The following is a 25,343-nucleotide window of genomic DNA, read 5'->3' on the forward strand; positions in this document are numbered from 1 at the left end:
TTTACTACCAAAGCAGCAATCAAGCAGACAAAGATATGCTCTGGGATACACCCCCAGTTCCTGACAAGGTTATACATGAGGCTAAGTAGTCAACGCAGCAGCCACGCTGGTAAAATGCATCAGGTAGAGAGAGGCCCAGCCCCCTGAGCCCACTGCCTGTTTCACTATTGGCTCATAAACAAGCCACATCAGCATGCCAGGTCCTACCTACCAGCATATAATGAAATTCTGACCCTACTGCTATAGGTTCATTAATATTGGGTAACTAGACCTGCAACGTGCATAGCCTGCCTAACCACTTAAAAACACAGCACCTATGCATCAGCAATACGTTATTTTACAGACCTGTAAATGCACGGGCTAACACTATCTTTACACTAGCTTTCAGGGACAGCGTTCTTCTCATTTTACAAATAAATAATCTAGAAATTTGAGACAACTTCACCTAGATCACTAAACTTGTTACTGATAGGGTCATAATTAGAATCAGTCTTCTTTCCACCATAACAGTTCACCTGTTAAACTGAAGATAAACATTTTGCCCAAAATCAGGAATTCTGCATTATACAGAAGTTCTTATACTCACATACTTTCAGGCTTCCATAGATAAGAAAAAAGGCTATGTCTAGAAAAAGGTATCTACTCTGATTTACTAATAAAAAAAGCTATACACCCAGATGGTTTTATAGGTAAATTTTATCGAACAGATAATTCCCATTTGTTCAAGTTATTCCAGATCAGAGAGAAAGATGGGGATCTCCCAAATCATTCTCCTATGCTATCACAATCCTAGCCCACATCTAGTAAGATAGTATGAAAAGGAAAACCACAATTCAATCTCACTTAGGAATGCAGATGCAAAAGTATTTATAAGTGTAAATCTTTAAAGAATATTTACTATGAACCAAGCACTGTTATAGACAATTTATGTATATTAAATTATTTAATCCTCACAATAACTCTTTGAGATGCACACTATTATTATTTCCTCAATATAGACAGGAAAGCATAAGCACAGGGGGTCAAGAAACCTCTGCAAGATAACATAATTAGTAAGTGATAAAACTAGAATCTAAATGCAAGCAGTTTTGCTCTAAAATGTTAGAAAATTAACCTAGCTATGTATTTTTTTTTTTGACAGAGACAGAGAGAAAGTCACAGAGAAGGACAGGCAGACAGGAAGAAAGAGAGATGAGAAGCATCAGTTCTTCATTGTGGCACCTTAGTTGTTCAATGATTGTTTTCTCCTATGTGTCTTGACTGGGGGGCTACAGCAAAGCGAGTGACCAACTCAAGCTGGTGAACCTGTGCTCAAGCTGGATGAGCTCGCACTCAAGCTGGCGACCTCGGGGTTTCAAACCTGGGTCCTCCGCGTCCTAGTCCAACACTCTATCCACTGTGCCATTGCCTAGGCAGTCTAACCTAGCTATGTATTAAATTAAAAATATGTGCAGATTATTCCAGGAAAGTAAGGGCTGTTCAACATAAGCCATTATATTAATAAAAAAGATAAATGTGGTAATAGAGGCTTTAATAACTTAAAATACACATTTTTGATAAAATATTCTTAATCAAACAAGAAAGATAAAGACTACTTATCACATAACAGTATCAAACAACAAATAAAATTAGTAAACTGCATGAGGAGTTGTCTTCAATAGGCACTACTGAAGTCCTAGTGCCTAGTAGTGTCTGGCACATAATATATGTACTAAATACTTTTTGTATAAATATAAAAAACATAAAAAATTGAAGATATCCCATTATATTTAAAATAAGAATGGTATACCTGTTGTGACTCTATTAGTCTACATTATTTATTAAGTTCTATCTAACTTAGTAATGGCCCTGGCAGGTTGGCTCAGTGGTAGAGCGTTGGCCTGGCGTGCAGGAGTCCCGGGTTTTATTCCCGGCCAGGGCACACAGGAGAGGCGCCCATCTGCTTCTCCACCCCTCCCCCTCTCTTTCCTCTCTGTCTCTCTCTTCCCTTCCCGCAGCCAAGGCTCCATTGGAGCAAGGTTGACCCGGGCGCTGAGGATGGCTCTATGGCCTCTGCCTCAGGCGCTAGAATGGCTCTGGTTGCAACAGAGCCTCGCCCCCTGGTGGGCGTGCCGGATTGATCCCAGTCCGGCGCATGAGGGAATCTGTCTGATTGCCCCATTTCCAACTTCAGAAAAATACAAAAAAAAAAAATGCTTTAAATATTGAAAAAAGTATATTTATTTCCAGATTATATAACTATATCATTAGAAAAATCCAAAGACATAAGTAAAAAGTTGTAATAATTATAAACATTTAGTAAGGTGAGTAGATACAAGATAAATATATAAAACATTTTTCCTTTATACTAACAATAATAAATTAAAATTAAATAGAAAATAATATAGTACACCTGAGACTATAAAATGCAAGAAATCAATTTAACCAGAAAGATATAAAACTTTGATGAAGAAAACTATAACATGTTCTTGGAAGTGAAGTGACCTATATGAACTGATGAAAAACCTTATTAAAGAGCAAAATGAAGTACAATGCATGTACTTAATAAAAACCTTGATAAAAATATTATCTGGAAGAATAATATTATAAGGATCTATGGAAAAAACATTCAAAAAGATTGGATTTCCCTTACCACATAGCCAAACATTCTATAGAACTGCGATGATATTATCACTACTACTACTACTACTGTTTCTAGCAGCTAATACTTATTGAACACTTACTATGTTCTAGGCACCCAAACATTCTATAGAACTGCGATGATATTATCACTACTACTACTACTGTTTTTAGCAGCTAATACTTATTGAACACTTACTATGTTCTAGGCACCCTCTAAGCTCTTTATGTACAATTTTCACAATGACAATATGAGATCTATATTCTTATTATCTCCATCTTAGAGATGAGGAAACTGAAATACTAAGAGGTTGAAGCTTCGATCAAGGTAAATAAATATTTATTAAAAGGCCAATCTTTACCAAGTATATTCTAGATGCTGGAAACATAGTAATAAAGAAAAAGAACATATAAAGCTCTTAACCTTCATGAAACTTATCTCCCAGTGTAAGGAGACAGACAGATAATAGCAAGAAAACAAAGAATTTCAGAGTGATAAAGATGCTAAGATGCAAACTAGAAACGGGAGGGCAGGTTCCTTTTAGCAATGTCTAAGAGGTCATCTCTGAATAAAAATTTTAAGTTGAACATCAAGCTAAGAAGAGGGCATCCATTCAATAAGCTGGAAGAGTATTACAGACAGGCTGGAGAGCAAGGCCTTGAGCTGGGACCACAATGTTCAAGGACTAGAAAGAAGGCCAACATGACAGGAGTAGAGGGAACAGTACAGAACAGAAAGCAGGTTTACTTCATGGGCCCAGGCACATATTCTGACCCAGCAATAACACTTACAGGACTCTATCCTACAGCAATAATAACATGTATATGTAAAATTTTGTGATAGATAGTCTGTAAAAGAAAAATTACTGGAAAACCCTCAGTGTTGATCATTTGGGAAATGCTGAATAGATTATTGAATAACATACATGACAGTTAATGAAGAGAGTCAGGGGGTATATGTAATGACCTGGAAAGATGTCATAGAGGTTTATGTGTGAAAAGCCAGTAGATTAATATATATGACATAACTCCATTTTTCTTTAAAGAGACTTGTAAGCTATAATATCAGGAATTTTAATTCCTAAGTCTGGTCTGGAAAAATTCCACTTTGCTTCTTTCTGCTCCAAGCAAATGTCTTCCTGCATACCATGCTCCTGTTCCTTTCTCGAATTCACTCCCCGCCAGCATTCCAGCTCACCTAAACCCATTGCTTGTTTCTTTACGTGGAAACATAAACAGCTTTAAAAACTTGTAAGAGCACAGAGAATATTTTTTATAAATAATAAAAACAATACAAAAGACTAAATAGTTTTGAAATGACTGAATCAGTTCAAATGACTTCTGAATAGCCAGGTGGCACCATAAACTCAATCTGTTTAGGATCCAGAAATCACATTATTATAAGCGACTAAATATTCAGTTGGCTATTACATTAGCAAAGATATAAATGAGTTACTCTTACCTCTACTTTTGTTCGGTAGAGAACAAGTCGTTTAAGGCCACATAATTTGGCAATGTGGTTGAATGCTTGAGGTGGTAGTTTATCACAGGATGAGAGATTTAACTCCTGTAGATTGGGACACATCTCAGAAATAATCTCCAAGCAAGTTTCATTTAGGAAGTGGCTGCAAGATAATTCGAGGCGCACTAGTTCAGATCCACAAACCTTCAGAAACCTGTAGAAATAATGCTCCATGTGAATTTCATAAAACTAAAACTAAAAGTATTTTTGCAAGTACTCTGGAATCATATCAACTCTAAACAGACAACTTCAGAAAAATGGGAAAACATAAAACTTATTTCACTTAAATCCTCATTTACTATATACTGAGATAGGCATGTTTAGGCTAAAATAAATCAACCTGAGAAGATAAAATGGACTCACATCACAAAAAATGGCAGCTAATGCTAAGTGGAAAATTAAGAAAGCAGAGCGTGTGTTTCTCCAACATACATGAAATTCACAATTAAGTTAGTAGAGCCAAAAAACAAAACAAAGCAAAACTCTAAACTCTTGGAAGACATTTTCTCCTAAATAGTACCCATTCAATACTGGATAATTTATTTTTCACATGGTACGCAATGTGATAGCTTTAATTAAATGATCTCAAAACAAATCACACTAGCCTCCTCTCAACTCAGTAAATTCCTGGGTTGGCTTAACTGTACCGTTGTGATATGTTCCTTGTAACTGTTATTATTTAGTGGTTAGATGGTGTTGAAATTACTACAAGATATTCAATTGCAGCTTCACATAAAATACACAGAAATAATTAAATGTGGAAGACAAAATAATTCCTTCTCAGAATAGAAATAACTATTTATCTTAGTTATATAACAGATGGGAAAAATAGTCCTGTCCATAATCATCATCTGAAAATAATCCAAAAGTAATTGTGAGTCTAGGAGTATTTGAATCCATGAAACTATCAACTAAGCAAACTGAACCCTTAAGAGTACCAATCATCCCTGTCCAGGTCTCTTGACATTCTCTTGGCCTATGTCAGTGTCACATCAGTAATATACTGTTAGTTTATTTATGCCACATCTTTTTCCCTAATGGTTTAATAAGCTTACAAATACATATAAAAATAAAATTGACTAAATCAATCACTTAAGTAAAGAAAGTTAACAGTGAACTTCTAAGTCAAAAGTCAAATTTTTTTATCCGGTTCCACTATTTCCTAGCATGTAACTTTGGAAGAGGCACATACCCAAGTCTTAGCATTTCCTCAGCTGTAAAAGGCAGACCAGAATTACATAACAGCACTGACCATACTATCTCATGATTTTGAACATCAAATAATATGTGAAAGAAGCTTGAAAAGGTCAAAGCACCCCACAAATACTAAAATAAAAGCTAAATCTTGACAAACTTACAGCCAAACAACAATCAAAAATGAGTTGCTACAAATTTATTTTAAAAACTGAAAATAACTCTGTAGCCTACACATTTTATTTACACTTGAACACCCACTATTCTTAATCTATTGCAAAATGTGTCTGCTCTCCCTAAATCTAGCCTTTCCTTTTAAAGGGCAAATCTGATAACCTTTCTTTTCCGTCTTTGTATCACTTGACTTACTGTGGCATTTTACACAACTACCCACCCCTTCCTTAAAATTCTCTGGCACATCTCAAACTATTCCCTCTCCTGGATTTCCTCCTATCCACCTGACTACTGTTACCTCACTAGTTATGGAAACTAAATTGCAATTTGCATCAAGCACATTCATTCATTAATTTATTCATTCAACAAATATCTATTGAGTTACTACTCTGACCCAGGTATTACTCTAGAGACACTGGGGAGCTGGGAGTAGACAAAACAAAGTCTCTGCTCTCATGGAACTTATTCACATTTTGGCAGGGGAGGTAGACTATAATAAAATAAATGAGTGAAATAAATAGAGAGTGAAAAATGCCAAGGAGGAAAGAAAAGCAGGGAAGAGCAATAGGAAATATTGCCAAGGTAAATAGGATGGTCAGAGAAGCCTCACTGAGAAGGTGAATCAAGAACCAAAGGAAGTGAGAGGGTGACTGACAGATATCTGGCAAAGGGAGGGGCAGGCACAAAGTGAGGGGGGGAATGAGAAGTGCATCAGAGGGGTAAGGGACAGTTCATATAGTCTGTATCTTATAAAGACTTGGGCTTTTATTTTAAGAGATGGGATTCTCAATCATAGGAGAGATTTGAGCAGAGGAGTGACAAAACCTGAGTGCATTTTTAATGTGATCACTGCTTTCTGTGGGGATAAAAGACTGAAGGAAATAGGGCAGAGCTGGGATTCAAATAATTTAACAACTGGTTCTCTGCTCTAATGACTGTTTTAAATATAAAAAAAGATATACTGAAAGGTAGTTTATTATTTCATGCATTTAATAAATAAGAACAACAAAAGAGGTACACATAACTAGATTATGTTAGAGTTTTAAAATATTAATGAAAAAATATTAAATAATAAATACCTGACAAAAAACAATACAAGCTGTCACCCCCTGGTTGTTTGGCACATATTCTCTTTATGTTATATGTTTGTTTACTGAAGTAACAAATGCAAGGAAATTAAAATGTAGTATTTCATCAAAGGTATAATGAGTTTTATGAAATGAATAAATAAATACTACAAGCATAGTTTCATCACATTTTTTTCACCTATGGACAGAATGAACATTACTGCAGTCACTTAGAATACACTATTGTGCAGATGAACATAAAAAAAACTAAGGAGGCCCTGGTCAGATGGCTTAGCGGTAGAGCCTCCACCCGGCGTGTGGAAGTCCTGGGTTCAATTCCCTGTCAGGGCACACAGGAGAAGCATCCGTCTGCTTCTCCACCCTTCCCCTTCTCTTTCCTCCCTATCTCTCTCTTCCCCTCCTGCAGCCAATGCTTCATTGGAGCAAAGTTGGCCTGGCCACTGAGAACAGCTCCATGGCCTCTGCCTCAGGCACTAGAATGGCTCCTACCACAATGGATCAATGACCCAGATGGGCCGAGCATCGCCCTCTGGTGGGCATGCCAGGTGGATCCCAGTCGGGTGCATGCGAGAGTCTGACTGCCTCCCTGCTTCTAACTTCAGAAAAATACAAACAAACAAAAACTAAGGAATGTAAATTTGTGATTTCCACATTGGGTGGCTGCTCAGGTGCCGACCTTAGAGAGAACCCTGATTACAAGTGCCATTTTCACAACCGGTTCACTAAACTCAACAAAAAATTAGGTATCAGTTCTGCCACACTGGTGCAAACCAGCTGAATCCCACCACTGAAATAGGGGTATAAAAAGGAAACCATCAGGCCACCATGACAGCATTCAGAGAAGAGAGGATGGTGCACCAGGTGAATATGGTACTCAGTATTGAGATTCTGGATCTATTTCAAAGGTAGGCAATTTATAGTAAATTAGGATATACCTTCTATGTATAAACTGAGTTAAACTCTGGCTCATCTATTTTTCAACCACTATTTTTTTCTTAATTTCCATAATTTCCTTACTGACTAATTTCTTTATAATGAGTTTTATAAGCTGCCTAAATCCTTTGACAATTTAAACAGATTCTTGGTGTACCCAGTACTTAGCACAATATGAGGCATGTAAAACACATTTGATGAGAGCTTGATTTAATAAATCTTGCAATTATGAAAATTCACTTGAAGAATTTAAGTTCTCTGTATTTTAGAATAAAGTTCTATGAACTCAGGGTCCTTTTTTCCTTAACAGGGTCAAATTATTCCCAAGACATATGACCAAATAAACATTTTTTACCTTACTCTGAACATACAGAGTAGTTATGGGTTGTACTTCATTATTTATAAGCTAGCAATCTAGAAGTAAATGGACATAAATTTTCAGAGAATTAAAGATATCCTATTTTGATTTCTTACTTCTGAAATTAACTGCAGATCACGGAAGTTAAATGAGTATATTAACTCTTAAAATTAAAATGTTTAAGCATCTCTTGAAGGTCTTCATTACTTGAGCAAGCACTTTGTTCTACAATTCTCTTTCAGATTGGACTTGGGCTATTTAACATCCTTTTTTTCCTTGCTCTCATTATTGAACTTTTCCCGTCTAAAGAATTTACCGTGTGATACCAAGCCAATCACCAGAAAACCAACTGTTAAGAGACTAGAAAACTTGCCAAGTTGTTTTAATGAATGACAGACTTGGAAAGTCCAATAAAGATAATGATCATGCCGATACTACCTTTCTGTCACTCTTTTTTTATTTTTTTACTTTGAGCAGATTATTTGGTCAGTTTCCCTATATTCTCTCTTCCTAAACTTACAAGATCTACATTACCTACTTTTTTCACAGCATGTCCATTCCAAGAAGGCAGAAGTAGCAACAGACCCAATTAATTAGCCAAATACAACTCTTACTTCCTTCTTTAATGCTGCTCATGTAAGTTTTATTTAATACATAATTATAGCATGTTTTTGTCTTGATTATGTATTTATTCATCTCAATTGTGATACTGGTCACCTTAAAGGAAAACTATTTCTTTATTTCCTACAACCTTTATTCCATGTCATAAATTCCCATAAGTATTTCTTGATATTGAAGGTATTATGAAAAGATCTAAGTTCAGATAAATAATCTCAAACTAGGTTTCCTGCTATGAACAAAAGGACTCTCTGGAGAGAGAAATAAATTGCTTATCCTTATGAAGTGAATTAATTTGTCCAGAGTAATGTAAGTACATAAGAAGTAATATACTAAATGGTACCATTTACTAAATAGTAACTATTTTGCAACCTAAAATAATTAACACCACATGAATGAATGATTTGAGTTTACTCATCACAAAATTGAAGACACTAATCTTTACAATCCACCTGATATATAAAGGTAAAAGGAAAATTAGATACAAATATCCATTGCTTCTGATATTTAATCTTACGTTTTGTTAGCTGACCTTCCTTGAGTTTTATAAAATAGCATATTTAAGGTAATTTTTAATTCAAAATAACTTGGAACATTATTTTTTACATCTGTTCAAAAATAAAGCCATTAAAAATAAAACTTCTGCTTAACTGTGTATGGTACTATCCAGCAATAGTAGAAGTTAGTCTTTAAATTGTCTCTAATTTCCAGGTACTGATGATCTAAAAAGAGACAACTGTAAGACGTTCAGGCAAGCAACTGAATAAACTAATATGTGAACAGGTAATAAGCTCTTTAGCCCATGAAACTAAAGCTCTGTGTCAAAACATCTAATAAAGTTCTTGAATCTATAAAACATCCAAAAATGTTTTCTGAAGAAAAACAGTGGAGGGTTTAGGGGTAAAAATATATAACTGAGGTGGAGATCAAGATGATTATTTTGAGTAATTATCTGAAGAAAAATGGTAGTGGAAAAATGAACCTAAGGCTTTTTGAACACAAGAATGACAAGATTAAAGAACAGCTAAGACTTTAGGAAACTGTTTTATAAAAGTAGAATTATGGCCCTGGCTGGTTAGCTCAGTGGTAGAGTGTCGGCCGGGCGTGTGGATGTCCCGGGTTCGATTTCCTGTCAGGGCACACAGGAGAAACAGCCATCTGCTTCTCCCCCCACCCTCTTGCTTCTCTTTCGCTTCTCTCTTTCTCCCTCTGCTCCCATCCTGCGGCATGGCTTGATTAGAGCAAGTTGGCTCTGGGCACTGAGGATGGCTCCATGGCCTCAGTCAGACTCAGGTGCTAAGAAATGGCTTCAGTTGCAATAGAGCAAGAGCCCCAATGGGCAGAGTATCGTCCCCTACTGTGCTTGCCAGGAGAATCCTGGTTGGGGCACATGTGGAAGTCTCTATCTGCCTCCATTCTCATTAAAAATAAATAAATAAATATATAAATAATAAAAGTGAATTATGTTAGATGTGATTTTAATGAGTAATAATATACATGAGCAGTACTTGAAGTAGCAAATCACAAAACTGTAGATAGGATTTTAATAACTGATTAAAATTTTAAAATTCTTGTTATTCTAATTTGACCTATTTCCCTGCTATTTTAAATAATATAAATTCCTTTAAAAATTCTCTAAAATCCAGTTAAATAGTTTCACCTTGTGAGGTTTTTAGGCAACAAAAATAAACTGTATCAAACTTTTCCCAAAGACTTGCTCAAAAAGCTTCTCATCATCATTGGTATCTACTTTAAAAATGTACTTTTTTCCTTTAAATTATTATAAATAAATCTTCACAGCAATGAGCACAAATAGATCATACTTATTCATAGATTATTCATTAATAATCAAGCCATGAATATTTATTGTTTATTCTGGGAATGCTGCCTACACGCCTTAATGACTATCAATTCAGTAGTCAAATCATGGGGGCCAACAGCAATCAGGAGGCAAAACTCCGGTATCTCCCACCCCCAAAAAGATTCTTTCCCTGTTTTTTAAACTTTTTCTTTTCTTAATGGGAACAATGGCTATGCTTAAGGGACTGTTATCAAGACTGGCTAAAAACTATTGTAAAATATGGAAAATTCAAATTTATGTATGTATACTTTTGTGCTTATTCAAACTGCCCCACAGCAACTAACATGGCTGAAACAGAAATTACTGGTAAGGAAATAGACCGAAGCTTTAACCTTGCAATACAAGATCGTTAGTCAATAAGAGTCTAAAATTTTAAAAATAGTATTGCTCCATTTTCTTCTCACAACTTAGTTTCTGCTCATGCACCAAAATGAGTTAGATGAAGAAAGTTTTGAAAAATTGATTTAATATTACACATTTGCATTTTCTCATTATATCATTATTATAGGCAACATTTTGCAAAAGAAGCTGGACTTTAGCCATTCACTACCAACGTTTCCTTTAATGTCTATATTCATTAATTGCCACCCTGTTGTTTTATTTATAAAAATGTAGGAAAGATATATTTACATGTTTATCTTTATGTCTTTATCTTTTCTGTAGCCTAAAGGCAGGAACTGTATTATATGTCTCTTTACATGACCAACAACACTCCCTATAATGCCTTTACACATAGAAGGTTGAAAATGAACAATAAATTCCCAACAGTGGGAAACAGAAAAGATCCATGAGAATAAATAAAATACCGGGAAGGCCCTCATAATGTAACATAATGCTACTGACATCAATTGTTCTGTCTGCTCTGTTTGTCTCAGTGTATAATCCATGGTGTATGCTCTACATACCCACAGTCTTCATTAGCTTTAGTTCTTCTTGATCCTATTATCAGAGAGGAAAATTAAGTGTGTTTTGGGCAAGGGGAAGTAGAAAGGACTAAACTGTGTTCTACCACATAGTTGTCAAATGTCCAGCAATTCTTTAAAATTCACCAAAATCACACTGCTAAAAAAAAGAAACAAAACAAAAAATCACCTTATTTTTCTACTATAGATATCTCCTCTTAACCAAACTCATATAATGAAAAAGGATTTTGTATATATAGCATGTTCTAAAATCTTTGGACTCTCTGACCCACAATACCATAATGTTTTATGGAAGTATTCCTTCCCTCGCTTTATTTTTGGCAGGAAAGGAAGGCAGTCAGTGCATCCATGGTTTTGACGCATGCTATAAAGCCTGCTGGTATAATTTTTTACTTTATTGCATAAACTATCAATATTAACATTTTGAACACATTTTTATCATTTCAAACCTTATTATTTCATCTTAACCTAATGGTATCAAATATTTATTTTATCTCCTGGAACTGCATGTTTATTATGTAAGTCAATGGGAAACAAGGCTCAGTACACAAATTTCTAATTCATAAGCCATTGTTCAAAATGTAGTCACTAGGAATGTGTGTTGGAGGAGCTGAAGTTCACTTTTAATTCCTAAAAACAGGACAGAAGATTATTCATTAATCAAAAATAATAATTTCCCAGTTTCTACTCTTTCATTATTTAACTTAATGAAATAATGGAGTTAGACTGTAACATACATTGAGAATAAACATCATCAAAGTTAAGAGAAAAACATCTGTGTCATAAGAAAAATTACTCTGGCATTACTAGATGAATATGCACTTGTGCAAGCTTTTGCATCTTTAACAGGTGACATTTAATAGTAAGGAAACTAAATGCTTAAATAGAAAGGAGCAGAAGAAACACCTGGGCAGGTCTGCAAGTGTGGTCGCCTGTTTAGCATGCAATTGCATTTTCAACATAATTAGTTTAAATGTGCTTCTAAATTTGGATGATATATTGCACATGTAATTAAGATTTAATTAAAAATGCTCTATAATAAATTGTTTTCCATTTCTGACAAATCACATTAGAGAGGTAGATTCTGATTTGGAAATAGTTTTTTAAATATGTTAATCATCTGTGCTGAAAATATGAGAAAGAAAAAGGAACTCTGTTGAAAGTTACTTGGGATTTAAAAATATGATGTAAAGGGCATAGTTTCCCCTCATATTATCATGAAGTTTAGCTGAAGAGGATGGTGAAACTCATTCACTGTTACAAGCAGAACTATTCTTGATAGGATGATGTACAAAACATATTTCTTTTTTATTTCCGTAAAGTACCTGGTACATGATTTCAAACTTTATTATGGAAACGACTATATAATAAGTACAGCCTGCTGGTGAAATAACCTCAACAAGCTTGGCACTAACCTGCTAAATCCTGCAACGGAGATGAAGCCCCTGTTGCCAGTCCAAGATAAATTAAGCCACTGGACGAGAGTGCAGCGAGCCTGCAGAAACTCCAGAGAGGTGTCGTCTAGTTTCGCCCAGTAAGGCTGCAGATTGAGGTGGATGTACTGGAGAGGATCGTAGCAGTGCTGGTTCAGCAGTTTGCAAGTCTGTGCTAATCTACACAGGTCTGGTATTGTAAGATGATTCAGAATCAGCTGAATGAGCTACGGGAAACAAAGAAACCAAGATAATCAAGACTGAAAAACAGAACAACAGTATCATATATTTTATAACACTATTTTCACATACTAAAACATTCAACACTCAATTGAAATATCCAAAGCAGAAGAAACCATACCTACTTTTAAGACTCTAAAACATTTCAAAATTGTTCAAAATATACTCAGCTCATGTTGACTAATTTATTAACTCAGATTTAAATTTTTTTTAATTTTTATTTATTAATTTTAGAGAGAGGGTAAGGGAGAGAGAAACAAAAACATTGATCTGTTCCTGTCTGTGCCTTGACCAGGGATGGAATCTGCAAGCTCTGCATTTTGGGGGGACATTCACCAATTGAACGATCTGACCAGGAAGACTAATTGTTTTTACAGTGCAAAGAAATATTTTGGTAACCTGTTGAATAATATAATTTCTCATACATTCAATATTTACTAAACATCTACTACACATCAAACACTGGTGACAGAAAAGAATTCCCACTTTCAAAGTGGGGACCGGTAAGTACAATGACATGTTTTAATAGCTTTGATCGAGAGAAGCACAGACTGCTATTAGAGCAACAGGCTCAGCTTAAAAGGGAGAGAGGCAAATGGGGTGAAAAGAAAGACAGGTGACAAAAAGCTTCACAGTGCAGCTGATACTGATTCGAAAGCAATGAGGAGTCTGGAAGGAATTTCAACTACAGAGTGACACGGTCAGATTTGGGTCCTCCTAGGGCTGGGGAGGCAGGAAGGTGAAAGCAGACAGGGGGCTAAGGCAGAATTCCAGAAAAGAGGAAACAGGCGCCAGCTTCAGGCAGCTCACAGTGATGATGGGAGTAGTGGGCAGATACCAAAAAGTATTAAAGAGGAGAAATCAAAGATTTTTATCTTTAATTAAAATAGCTTTCCTGAGCTAGCCCCAAATTTTCTTTTTTCTTAATGGTGAATAGTTGGGGGGGGGTTCTAAACTAATATTCAAAAAGGACTGCTAACTAACCTATTTTGAACCAAGCAACATTTAAAAAAAATCAAATATATATTTGATAAATGGTAAAAATCATGAGAAGGAGAAGGTTATTTTACTTAATGCAGTGTATTTATCTAGCTAGACTTTCTTTTTTGCAAACATGCCCTTTAACATAAATGCTCTCTTTTAATTTACTTGACTATATAGGCCCAATATTAACTTCAGGTCAGAATTTCACTGTTTCAGACCAAAAGAGTGACAACATGATATTTAAAACAAGTTTAAAGAGTATATATAAAACATGAGTATTGCCAATGAATTATTTATTGAGTGTGATAAGGTTTAGGGTGTTCTTGATACCCCTAAAGCCTATATAATTTTATTAAATAATGTCACCCCAATAAAGTCAATAAAATTTACTAATAATAATAACATTAAAGGTGCATGTGGGTTAATTATAAAAACAGGGAAATATAAGGAGATTAAAAGTCTTTAAATCTCATCGTCCAAATAACAGATAAACTGTTGACATGTAAAATATTACATGAAACAACAAAAGAAAATTCAGGTAAACATTAGAAAACCCAAATATTGAAGACAGGAAGAAAATGAGAAGTTTCTAACAATGTGTCTCCCCAGTGGTGAGCACTAATACTGTTTCTGATCTCTCCAGATATATATGAAATTCTATTTTTGGATTTGCACTAAAGAATACAATATACACTCTTCTGTACCTTGTTTTTCGAATTTAATGATATATAGCCTGTAGATATTTCTGTATCTTCACATACCAATCCACCCCACTACATTTTTTATATGTGACATACTAATTTAACTCATTTATCATTTATGTAGTTCCTGTGTTCCCCCTTATTGCAAATAATACTGTGATATCATTGTGTATAAGTGTATCTTGGCAAAACTTACAAATATATCTTAGGGTAAATTTCATGCATTTAAACATTTGATATAAGTACAAAATTGTCCTTCGGAATGTTTGCATCAAGTTACCACAGTTTATCAAAGTAACCATTCACAATATCCTAGACTACAGTGGTACCAATACTTTTATAACTTTTGTCATTCTAAAAAGCAGAAAAGGAGGAAAAAAAGACAAAAATAGAATGACACATTTTGTTTGCTTGTTTTATGTACTGGTTCTTTTTTAAAAAACTACAGAAATCTAATCCTTTGACAGTGCTTCCTTCTTTCCTGTTGGTCTGTTCCTTGCCTCTTTTCTGCTCCATTTACTTATTCATTATTTCTCCCATAGCAAGAGCTCTCTGAGTCAAAGTTTTGTTCTAAGCTTTTAAAAATTTATGTTTTGGAATGCACTGGATTGTTTGGTTGCACATGAGAATTGATATTTATTGTTGACCCACAAATATCAGTACTAGAGCTTCATAATATGCTTTATTATCTGGTGGGAACATTGCCCCCTCCATCACTTTTCCAGCATTTTCCTGAGTATTTTCATGGTTTTGAAGGTAAACTTCTCAATTAAAAAATCAAATAAAAAGTTTTGTATTTTAACTGGGACTTCACTGAATACACACTTTAAGGAAAATTGATACCTTTATTATGTTTATCATTTAATTATTTTTATGTCCCCAGAGTTCTTAGTCTATTGATTTTTAACCTGCCAACGTACTTATTGTTCCTTATAGTGGTTGGTCTAGTCTACCGAGTATTTTAATATATGTCTACGAATATATGTCTTTCCAAAAATTATGGCTTTTTAAAAAAAAATTATTTTTTAGTTTTTTACAGAGACAGAGTGAGAGTCAGAGAGAGGGATAGATAGGGACAGACAGAGAACGCAGAGAAATGAGAAGCATCAATCATCAGTTTTTCATTGTGGTACTTTAGTTGTTCATTGATTGCATTCCCATATGTGCCCTGACCATGGGCCTTCAGCAGACCGAGTAACCCCTTGCTCGAGCCAGCGACCTTGGGTCCAAGCTGGTGAGCTTTGCTCAAATCAGATGAGCCCGCGCTCAAGCTGGCGACCTCGGGGGTCTCGAACCTGGGTCCTCCGCATCCCAGTCCAACGCTCCATCCACTGCGCCACCACCTGGTCAGGCTAATAACTTTATTTTTTAAAGTAAAAAACTATAGTTAATAACACAGTATTGTACACTGAAAAGTTGCTGAGAGTAGATCTTAAGCATTCTCACCTACACACACAAAAAAAGAGCTAAGATTTGAGGTAATTATCTCAATGCTAGTAATCATTCCACAATGTATATACTGTATATCATCATATACATTTTAAATATATACAATTATATGTCAGTTATTCCTCAAAAAAATTAAAAAGTAAATTAAAAAATATGGTATTCATTTTAATGTATTTTATTTAATGAGCTATATTAAAATTATCATTTTAACATGTAATCAATATAAAATTACTGAGGTATTTTCTTTTTTTTTTGTATTAAGCCTCTAAAATCCTATGTGTATTTTACCCTTTCAGTACATCTCAACTCAGACTAGCCATGTTTTATGTGCTCAATAGTACATGTGGCTAGTGGCTACCATATTAAATAATGTACTTCTAGTGGTTGATTAATTAAATATGATGCTAGCTTTTGATTAATAATATTTGATAATAGACTATTAGTAAATAGCTTAATAAGGTATTTACTTTTTAAAAGACATGGACAAAACTTGGATATCTATCCAGCTGTCAGTTCTCAACCAGTTTTGCACATTTACTGAGATGATCATAGGAGTTTTCTCTTTTTGACCTAGTACTATGGTATTATATATATTCTCTAATACCAAAACATTTTTGAATTGCAGCAATACATCATGAATGATTTTGTTGAATTATCTTTCAAAATAATTCTATTTACTATATTTATTTATTTGAAAAAGTAAAATTACTATTGGCTAGCCCTCTGTTTCTACAACTTCTGCATCCACAGAGTCAACTAACCTGAGATCAAAAATATATTTTAATGTTACATTGTTTCTAACATGTACTAAATAGTTGGGCTTATGATGGTTGTGCCTATAAGGAACAAGCACAGACTTTTTGTTCTGTTAATATTCCCTAACCAATACAGTATAACACTGATTTGCATAGAGCACTTACATTGCATTAGGCATCAGAAGTAATCTAGATTTATTGCTGATAGCCAGTCTGACAGGTATGAGCTGGTATCTCATTATGCTTTTAACCTGCATCTCTCTAATGGTTAGTAACAAGGATGTGGAGAAAAGGGAACCCTTGTGCATGTTGGCAGGGATGTAGATTGGCACAACTACTATGGAAAACAGTATGGAGGTTTCTCAAAAAATCAAAATGCAATTGCATTATTACCAGTGATTCCACTTCTGGGCATATATTCAAAGAAACCTAATACACTCATTCAAGAGAATATATGAATCCCTATGTTCATTGCAGAGCTATTTACAATAGCCAAGATATGGAAGCAACCTAAGTGCCCATCAATAAACAAGTGGATAAAAAAGTGGTGGTACAATAATGACAAAAGGATCAATCCAACAAAAGGATATGGTCTTTGTAAATATTTATGCACCCAACATAGCACCTAAATATACAAAGCAGATCATGATGGACATAAAGGAAGACATCGACAGTAATATAGTCATAGTAGGAGATTTTAACATCCACTGACATCCATAGATAGATCTTCCAGACAGAATACAAACAAGGCAATGCATCCTTAAATGATATACTAGATCAGATGGACTTAATTAATATCTTCAGAGCATTTCATCCAAGGCAGCAGAATATACATTCTTTTCAAGTGCACATGGATCATTTTTGGGGATAGATATGTTAGGATATAAAACAAGCCTCAATAAATTTGAAAAAACTGAAATCATATCAAGTGTCTTCTCTGACCATAATGGTATGAAACTAGAAGTCAGTCACAAGAAAAAAATGAAAAACACACAAACGCATGGAAGCTAAATAACACACTACTGAACAATAAGTGGGTTAACAATGAGATTAAAAAAGAAATTTAAAGATACCTTGAAATAAATAAAAATGAAAAAACAATAACCCAAAAATCTATGGGACACAGTGAAAGCAGTTCTAAGAGGGCAATTCATCTCATTACAAGCCTACCTCAAGAGACAAAAAAACCCAAATCTCAAATAAGCTTACACTTCAAGGAAGTAGAAAAAGGACAACGAAGCCCAAAATGAGTACAAAAAAGGAAATAATAAAGATAATAATAAAGATCAGCCCAGTCAGAGAAAGACAAGTATATAATTCCACTTATATGTGGAATCTAATGAACAAAATAAACTAAGAAACAAAACAGAAACAGAATTACACAGAACAGACTGACAGCAGAGGGAAGGTTATCGGGGGCTGGGTAAAGAGGGTAAAGAGAGAGGGGTGGGGATACAGAAGAGGGTAAAGAGGGGATACATAGTCATGGAAGGAGGCTTGACTTGGGGTTGTGCAAGTGCAGTGCAGTGTACAGATGATGTATCATGGAATGGTACACCTGAAAACTATGTCATTTTAATTTTAATTTTTTTTTTTTTGTATTTTTCTGAAGCTGGAAACGGGGAGGCAGTCAGACAGACTCCTGCATGCGCCCAACCAGGATCCACCCGGCACGCCCACCAGGGGGCGATGCTCTGCCCATCCGGGGCGCCGGTCTGTTGTGACCAGAGCCACTCTAGCGCCTGGGGCAGAGGCCAAGGAGCCATCCCCAGCGCCCAGGCCATCTTTAGCTCCAATGGAGCCTCGGCTGCAGGAGGGGAAGAGAGAGACAGAGAATAAGGAGAGGGGGAGGGGTGGAGAAGCAGATGGGCGCTTCTCCTATGTGCCCTGGCCGGGAATCGAACCCAAGACTCCTGCACGCCAGGCCGATGCTCTATCACTGAGCCAACCGGCCAGGGCTTATGTCATTTTATTAATTAATGTCATCCTAATAAATTCAATAAAAAACTTTTAAAACACACATACACAAAAATCAAAACCAAAAGCAAGTGATAACAAGATTGTAGGTGTCTCTCATTTTTAGACAACAATAACAAAAAATAGTCTAAAAGAAAAAGAAAAATCAATGAAACCAAGAGACAGTTCTTGGTTGAAAAGACGTTCCAACAACTGAAGTTTAAATTTTTTCTTCCATGATCTATCATCAAATTTACTTATCAATTAAAAAGTAACTGTTATTTGAGATTGTCTTGATCTTTAATATTCATATTCATTTCAACCACATCAATCTTTTTATGTAATTTGTATTGTGCATTCATTACCGTTAAGGAGGGCCAAACCCTCAGCTATTTATGAGTATAAATACAAGGTTGAAAAGGACATTTTACAGCACTTTGGGACAATGATAATATAAGAATATTGATCATCTGAATATCTAAATTAGATCTCTTTAAATTTAGCTGACAAGAATGCAAGCTATTTACAAAGGGACAAGATAAGAAATGGTAGAAGGCCCCTCACTGGTCAAGCAAAATTTTATTCTCTATCAGAACCATACAAAGAGATATCCTTCACTCTCTACTTTCTTGACGTCAACCTCCTCACATCCTACAGCCAGGCTTATCAGTTATATCTTTCTTCCTTGTAACAATCCATTCAGTCCACAGAAATGTTGACTGGTGCAGCCACTGTAAAAACAGCATTGAGGTTTCTCAAAAATTAAAAATACTGCCATATGACTCAAGTGATTCCACTTCTGGGTATATACCCAAAGAAATCCAAAACACTACTTTGAAAGAATATATGCACCTCATGTTCACTGCAGCATTATTTACAATAGCCAAACTGTGGATGCAGCCCAAGTGCCCATCAATAAATGAGTGGATAAAAAAGTGGTGGTACATGTATACAATGAAATATTACTTGGCCATTAAAAAACCCCAAATCTGACCATTTGCAACACAATGGATGGACCTAGAGGGTATTATGCTAAGTGAAATAAATTAGGAACAGACAAGTACCATATGATTTCATTCATATGTAGAATCTAAAGAACATCATAAACAAACAAATCAGAAACAGATTCATAGATACAGAAAGCAAACTGATAGTTGCCAGATAGAAGGGGAGGTTGGAGGACTGAGTAAAAAATGTGAAAGGATTAAGAAGTACAGACTGGTAGTTACAAAATAGTCATGAAGATATAAAGTACAGATAGGAAATATAGTCAATAATATTGTAATAACTATGTATGGTGCCAGATGGATACTTGAAATATCAGGGGAAGCACTTTGTAAGGTATATGATTGTCTAACCACTATGCTGTACACTTGAACTAATATAAAATAATATTGAATGTAAGCTGTAATTGAAAAAAAAGTCAGAATGGAAAATAATCTAGAGATAAAGTATATGGAAGGGTGTGCTTAGGTTATATAAAAATACTATGCCATTTTATATAAGGGATTTGAGCATATAAGGATTTTGGCTGGAACCAATCCCTAGGGTAGGGGTCCCCAAACTTTTTACACAGGGGGCAGTTCACTGTCCCTCAGACCGTTGGAGGGCTGCCACATACAGTGCTCCTCTCACTGACCACCAATGAAAGTGGTGCCCCTTCCAGAAGTGTAGTGGGGGGCCAGATAAATGGCCTCAGGGGGCTGCATGCTGCCCACAGCCCCACAGTTTGGGGACGCCTGCCCTAGAGGATATAGAGGGATGACTGTAGTCTGTGTCTTTTTTGTTATGTGCCATAGTATTAAACTGGCTCATTAAAAACATTAACAACTTTTCTTTTTTTTATGCTATAAAAGAGTTGAAATAATATAGATTTATCTGCTTCTTTAAAAGAATCTATGAGCTATCTGAGCTCAGCAACAGTAGGACCTTAAATATTTGTAAAATGAATTAAAAATTTGTTGTTTTAACTACAGTGTTAAAATTATTTAAGAAGAATTTTTAAGCAGTTAGTGCAAAGAAGCATTAAAAGTTAAATATATCCCTGTTTCAGAGGATAAATAATTTACTTTTTCCAGATGATTTGTAATTCAAATAACTCCCAGCAATTTCTGGCATCATTCCAAACAAAAGTCACCAATATTAAAAGATGTATACTATGTGAAAACACTCTATGATAATTAATATTACATTTTAAGCAAATATGAGAATAGAAAAAGAATAATAAAAAGTCACTGAGTCCATGACATTGACATGTGATGTGTGAAAAAAACACGTTTGGATTTTTATTAAATAAAAGATAACAGGTATCAGGCCTACAAGACAACATCTATTAATCATTATTCATCTAGTATCTAGTGTCTGTCAAAATGTGCTTTTATACTGGAGTATGCTAGCATAAAGTACTATTCAATACCACAGTGAATGTAATACATAATGTGTTGAGAAGAACTCCCAAAACACAACTTATCTTCCCTCAAACCCACTTTATTCATAATACAATTATTTTCAACTATAAAAATATACATCACTTGACATATTTAAATATGTTTTTTTCCATTGAAATAATTTGCATTACCTTTAAATAATCTAGGTCACTTTTCTTTTTTAAGAGTTTTTCTTTTTACTTATGGTGAGATCATTCCCTCTTTATGCATCGTACTCTGCTTTCACCATGGCTAATTAATGGCCTTTAGGACTACTGATTCTATCTCTGGGTTTCTTCCACGTAAATTTGTTGTATTGATTAAACTCCTTGCATATTTTGGGAGCTTTCCCTCTTTACTGGCTCCTTCCCTTCAGCACTGAAACTTGGTGATATCTCTTCCAATCTGCATCACAACCGGAGGCGTTCCCACTCTGCTGCATCCTCCACCACACCCTGCACTTGCCTTTTGTTCCTTCAAAAGGTAAGTTAGAAGAGATACACCTATAATAACTCCATACATTCTCTCATTTTGTTATGCCCATTTTTGAGTGCCATACATAGGGGCAGAGTGTTAGTCAGCATTATTCATTACTGGTGGACAACAGTCTTACCCATGTTTAGCCCATAATCAGAGTATATTAATATAATTCTTTTTCTGCTAATACTCAGACAGCAAGAACTTTTTGTCTCTGCATCTTCCCCCCTCCTTGATGCCTTAACCAAATATAGTAATGTTTTCTTATCTGTCCCTCTACAGTCATGACTCCATTGAAATGATAATGGTAAAGGACTATCAAAGACTTCTCAACCACCAAAACCACCGGGCACCTGTAACTTATACTCTGCAGCAGTGTGGCTGACTCTATCCTTTTTATGTTTCTTATACTTTTACTTTACTTTCTAACTTTTTTTTCCCACAGAGACAGAGAGAGAGAGAGAGTCAGAGAGAGGGGGATAGACAGGGACAGACAGACAGGAACGGAGAGATGAGAAGCATCAATTCAGTTTTTCGTTGCAACACCTTCCTTTAGTTGTTCATTGATTGCTTTCTCATATGTGCCTTGACCACGGGCCTTCAGCAGATCAAGTAACCTGTTGCTCAAGCCAGCGACCTTGGGTCCAAGCTGGTGAGCTTTGCTCAAACCAGATGAGCCCTTGCTCAAGCTGGCGACCTCAGGGTCTCGAACCTGGGTCCTCCGCATACCAGTCCGACACTCTATCCATTGCGCCACTGCCTCGTCAGGCTCATTTTGTTTTTAAGACTATGTCATATTTTCTCAAAGTGCCTTATCTAATTTGTTTTCTTCTATGCAATCCCTTGATGTTAATATTACCATAATTCCATTCTTGGCCCTTTTTTCACACTTTATAGTTTCACTAGTCAGTTTCACCTACCATGGTACCCCTTCCCTCACTTGAGCAGACTCACTCAAATGTAAAATCAGATCTTCCTCCTGAGTCTCAAACTCAGATAGCAACTGCCTACTGTCCTCAACCAGACAAGTCTGCTTTGATGAATCACAGGCACCTCAAAATATGCCCTTCCTGCCTTCACCCACTGTTGTTTAGGATTAATGGCATCCACTGAGTCATTTCAGCCAGGAACCTGAAGTCCTGATGGTCTATTTCATCTCCATGTTCACTAGTTACCTTTGATTTCTACCTTCTGCATCTCTGAAGCACTTCTTCCCATTCATCATTTCTTGCTCAAATTACTGCAGCTGTTTCCTAACTTGTGTCCCTACCTCCTCTCCTTTTGGTTTGTTCATTTATCAACAGAACAATCCAAGACAGAAATCTTAGTTGTTCCTCCTTTTAAAATAACACTGTCAGTGTTTTCCTACTGACTACAGAAAAGAGTCACAATCTTTTTTTATACCATGACACATGATGACATGGGAAATGGGAGAAAGACAAAGTTCACATGATGCCAAACACCTGGGAAATTATTCTAATTGTGGGCCAAAGCATGTGCAAAGATGCCTGCATATTATATCATTCTTGGAAGGTTAGCTATTATTCGATATCTTCTCTCCCACTAAAAAAAAAAAAAAGCCTATAAAAAGTACAAAAGAACACAATAAAGTCAGTGTAATATTATTACAGATATAATCTTCAATCTGCTCTAATTTCTTTCTTTGTTTTTTTTTTTTTTTTTTTACCAAAAGTCAATTATTTATAAAGTCCAGAGTATGTGTCACTCCCTCCGAAGTGATTTTGCTGTGTGCTGGGGAAACACAGCATCCCGAGGACCGCTGGCTGAAGGGATAAAGTGCAAACCCCTTGGTAAAATCCACAGAGCCCTCTGATACAGCAGAGTAGGCTGTGCACGGCCATGGCTAGGATGTCCCAATCACTGTCATCTCTGTGAAGGGGGGCCTGTGGAGCTCTGCACAGAGGCAGCCTGAGCCTCCATCCAATTTCATCTCTTCTGCTACCAAATCCTGTTCCAGCCAAGCTGAAAGGCTGGACTTCCCAAATGGGTCACCTCACTTCACTCTTCACATTTCACTCTTCTCCCTCCCAGAACTTCCTCTCAGTTACTCACTTAAATGCTATGTGTCAAGCATTGTGTCAGATCTGGATAAAAGTCAATAAAATGTTTAAAATATATTTGCTGAATTTAAACTTCTATGTTGTAGTTTTAGGAAATGAGTAAGATTCAAAGAAGTGATTTAGTTTCCTCCAGCTGGACTGCTCCCACTGCGGCCAGGACAAATCCTCCCAGGAGCCCTGGGAACAACACTATCCCTATCCCACATGCTTATCTTTCCCCAACTCAACTGGTCCTTCATCTCTCCTCGCTCCTCCTGCTAAGGGCCAGAGGGTCTTGTCCAATCTGTGAAGCTTCCTTTCCACAAAACTTGACCAGGTCCCAAGGCTTAGTGACTGAATTATCTTGGATCCCTTAGTTCACCTTTATGTGGCAACTTGAGCTACTTCACAGGATGTACCACAGCATTTTAACTGTAAAATGTTGTACAGGCATTATATAATAATTACTGACAGGCATTCGAGAGGCTATCTTATTGCTCCACGCAAATTAAGCTACTTGTTTTATTATAATGAAACCTAAAATACGTACCAATTTGAAAGGGAGATTGTCTGAATTGGTTAAAACTTGAGGTTATAAATTTTTCTTTAAAATTTATATTATATTTTATAATTTATATAATATATATAGAAAAATATATTTATATAGAAAAATATATTTACATATATATAAAATATATTTATATACATTTATATATATACATACATGTTTATTAATTATATTATAAATATATTACTTATAAATATATTGCTTATGAACATATTAATATATTAAAGATATAGATAGTATATTAAATATATAAACATAAATATATTTATATAAATATGTATATAAATATATAATATATATTTATTTAATATATAGTATATATATTTATATATAGTAAATATATTTATTTAATATATAATATATTATATTAAATAATTATATTATTTTTAACTGCACACAGCCGTTCTCAGCAGGGGACAGAATGTCAGGCCCAAGCCCACCCCCAGAGGGTGTGCGACTGGCATTTGATGTGGGGAGCCAGGGATGCTAACTATACTGCAGAAACAACCCTGTAGCGACACACTGACAACGAGATTTCAGGTAAAGGCACTCTGTACCTGCCTAGACCAGAAACTTAGCTAGTTAAAAAAATACAGAATAAAGTTGGTATAGAAAAATAAATGCTACTTACAGAAACTGTGAACTATTATATAGAATAAGCATTCCTCTTGCAATCTTAACTCTCTTATTTTTAATAGCAAATCATCTTTAAGCACATATTGCCCATATTTACATGTTATTGGTTTATATATTTCATTTATTGTTAATAATATAACACTTATTTCATATATAGTTTATCCAAAATTATTAAAGTCAATCCAAAACAAAAGTGGTAAAATCAATCAACAAAATTTTGTCTAGTTTTTCCAAAGTCAAAAAATACACTACATCAGGTTAGGTACACCTTAGCAATGCTTCTATTTCTCTGATATCTAGCAAAATATTAATCTCTAAACTTTTAAAAATTATAGTGTTATATCCAATATTGCTACTAAATAGATTTG

At 35.3% G+C, this 25,343-nt stretch overlaps 1 protein-coding gene across 4 annotated transcripts in view; it reads right to left on the reverse strand.

The window, feature by feature from the left end:
- FBXL4 (F-box and leucine rich repeat protein 4) overlaps nt 1-25,343 on the reverse strand; it is a 79,000-nt gene that overhangs the window by 22,945 nt on the left and 30,712 nt on the right. For all 4 annotated transcript variants that reach the window (XM_066254395.1, XM_066254382.1, XM_066254388.1 and 1 more), the window contains 2 exons: nt 12,706-12,950; nt 4,082-4,295 (listed from right to left, as the gene is read on the reverse strand). In XM_066254395.1, coding sequence (XP_066110492.1) covers nt 4,082-4,295; nt 12,706-12,950 — 459 coding nt within the window. The remainder of the gene's footprint in view (nt 1-4,081; nt 4,296-12,705; nt 12,951-25,343) is intronic.

Source organism: Saccopteryx bilineata, chromosome 1 (assembly GCF_036850765.1).
Source record: "Saccopteryx bilineata isolate mSacBil1 chromosome 1, mSacBil1_pri_phased_curated, whole genome shotgun sequence".
Taxonomy (NCBI): Eukaryota; Metazoa; Chordata; class Mammalia; order Chiroptera; family Emballonuridae; genus Saccopteryx; species Saccopteryx bilineata.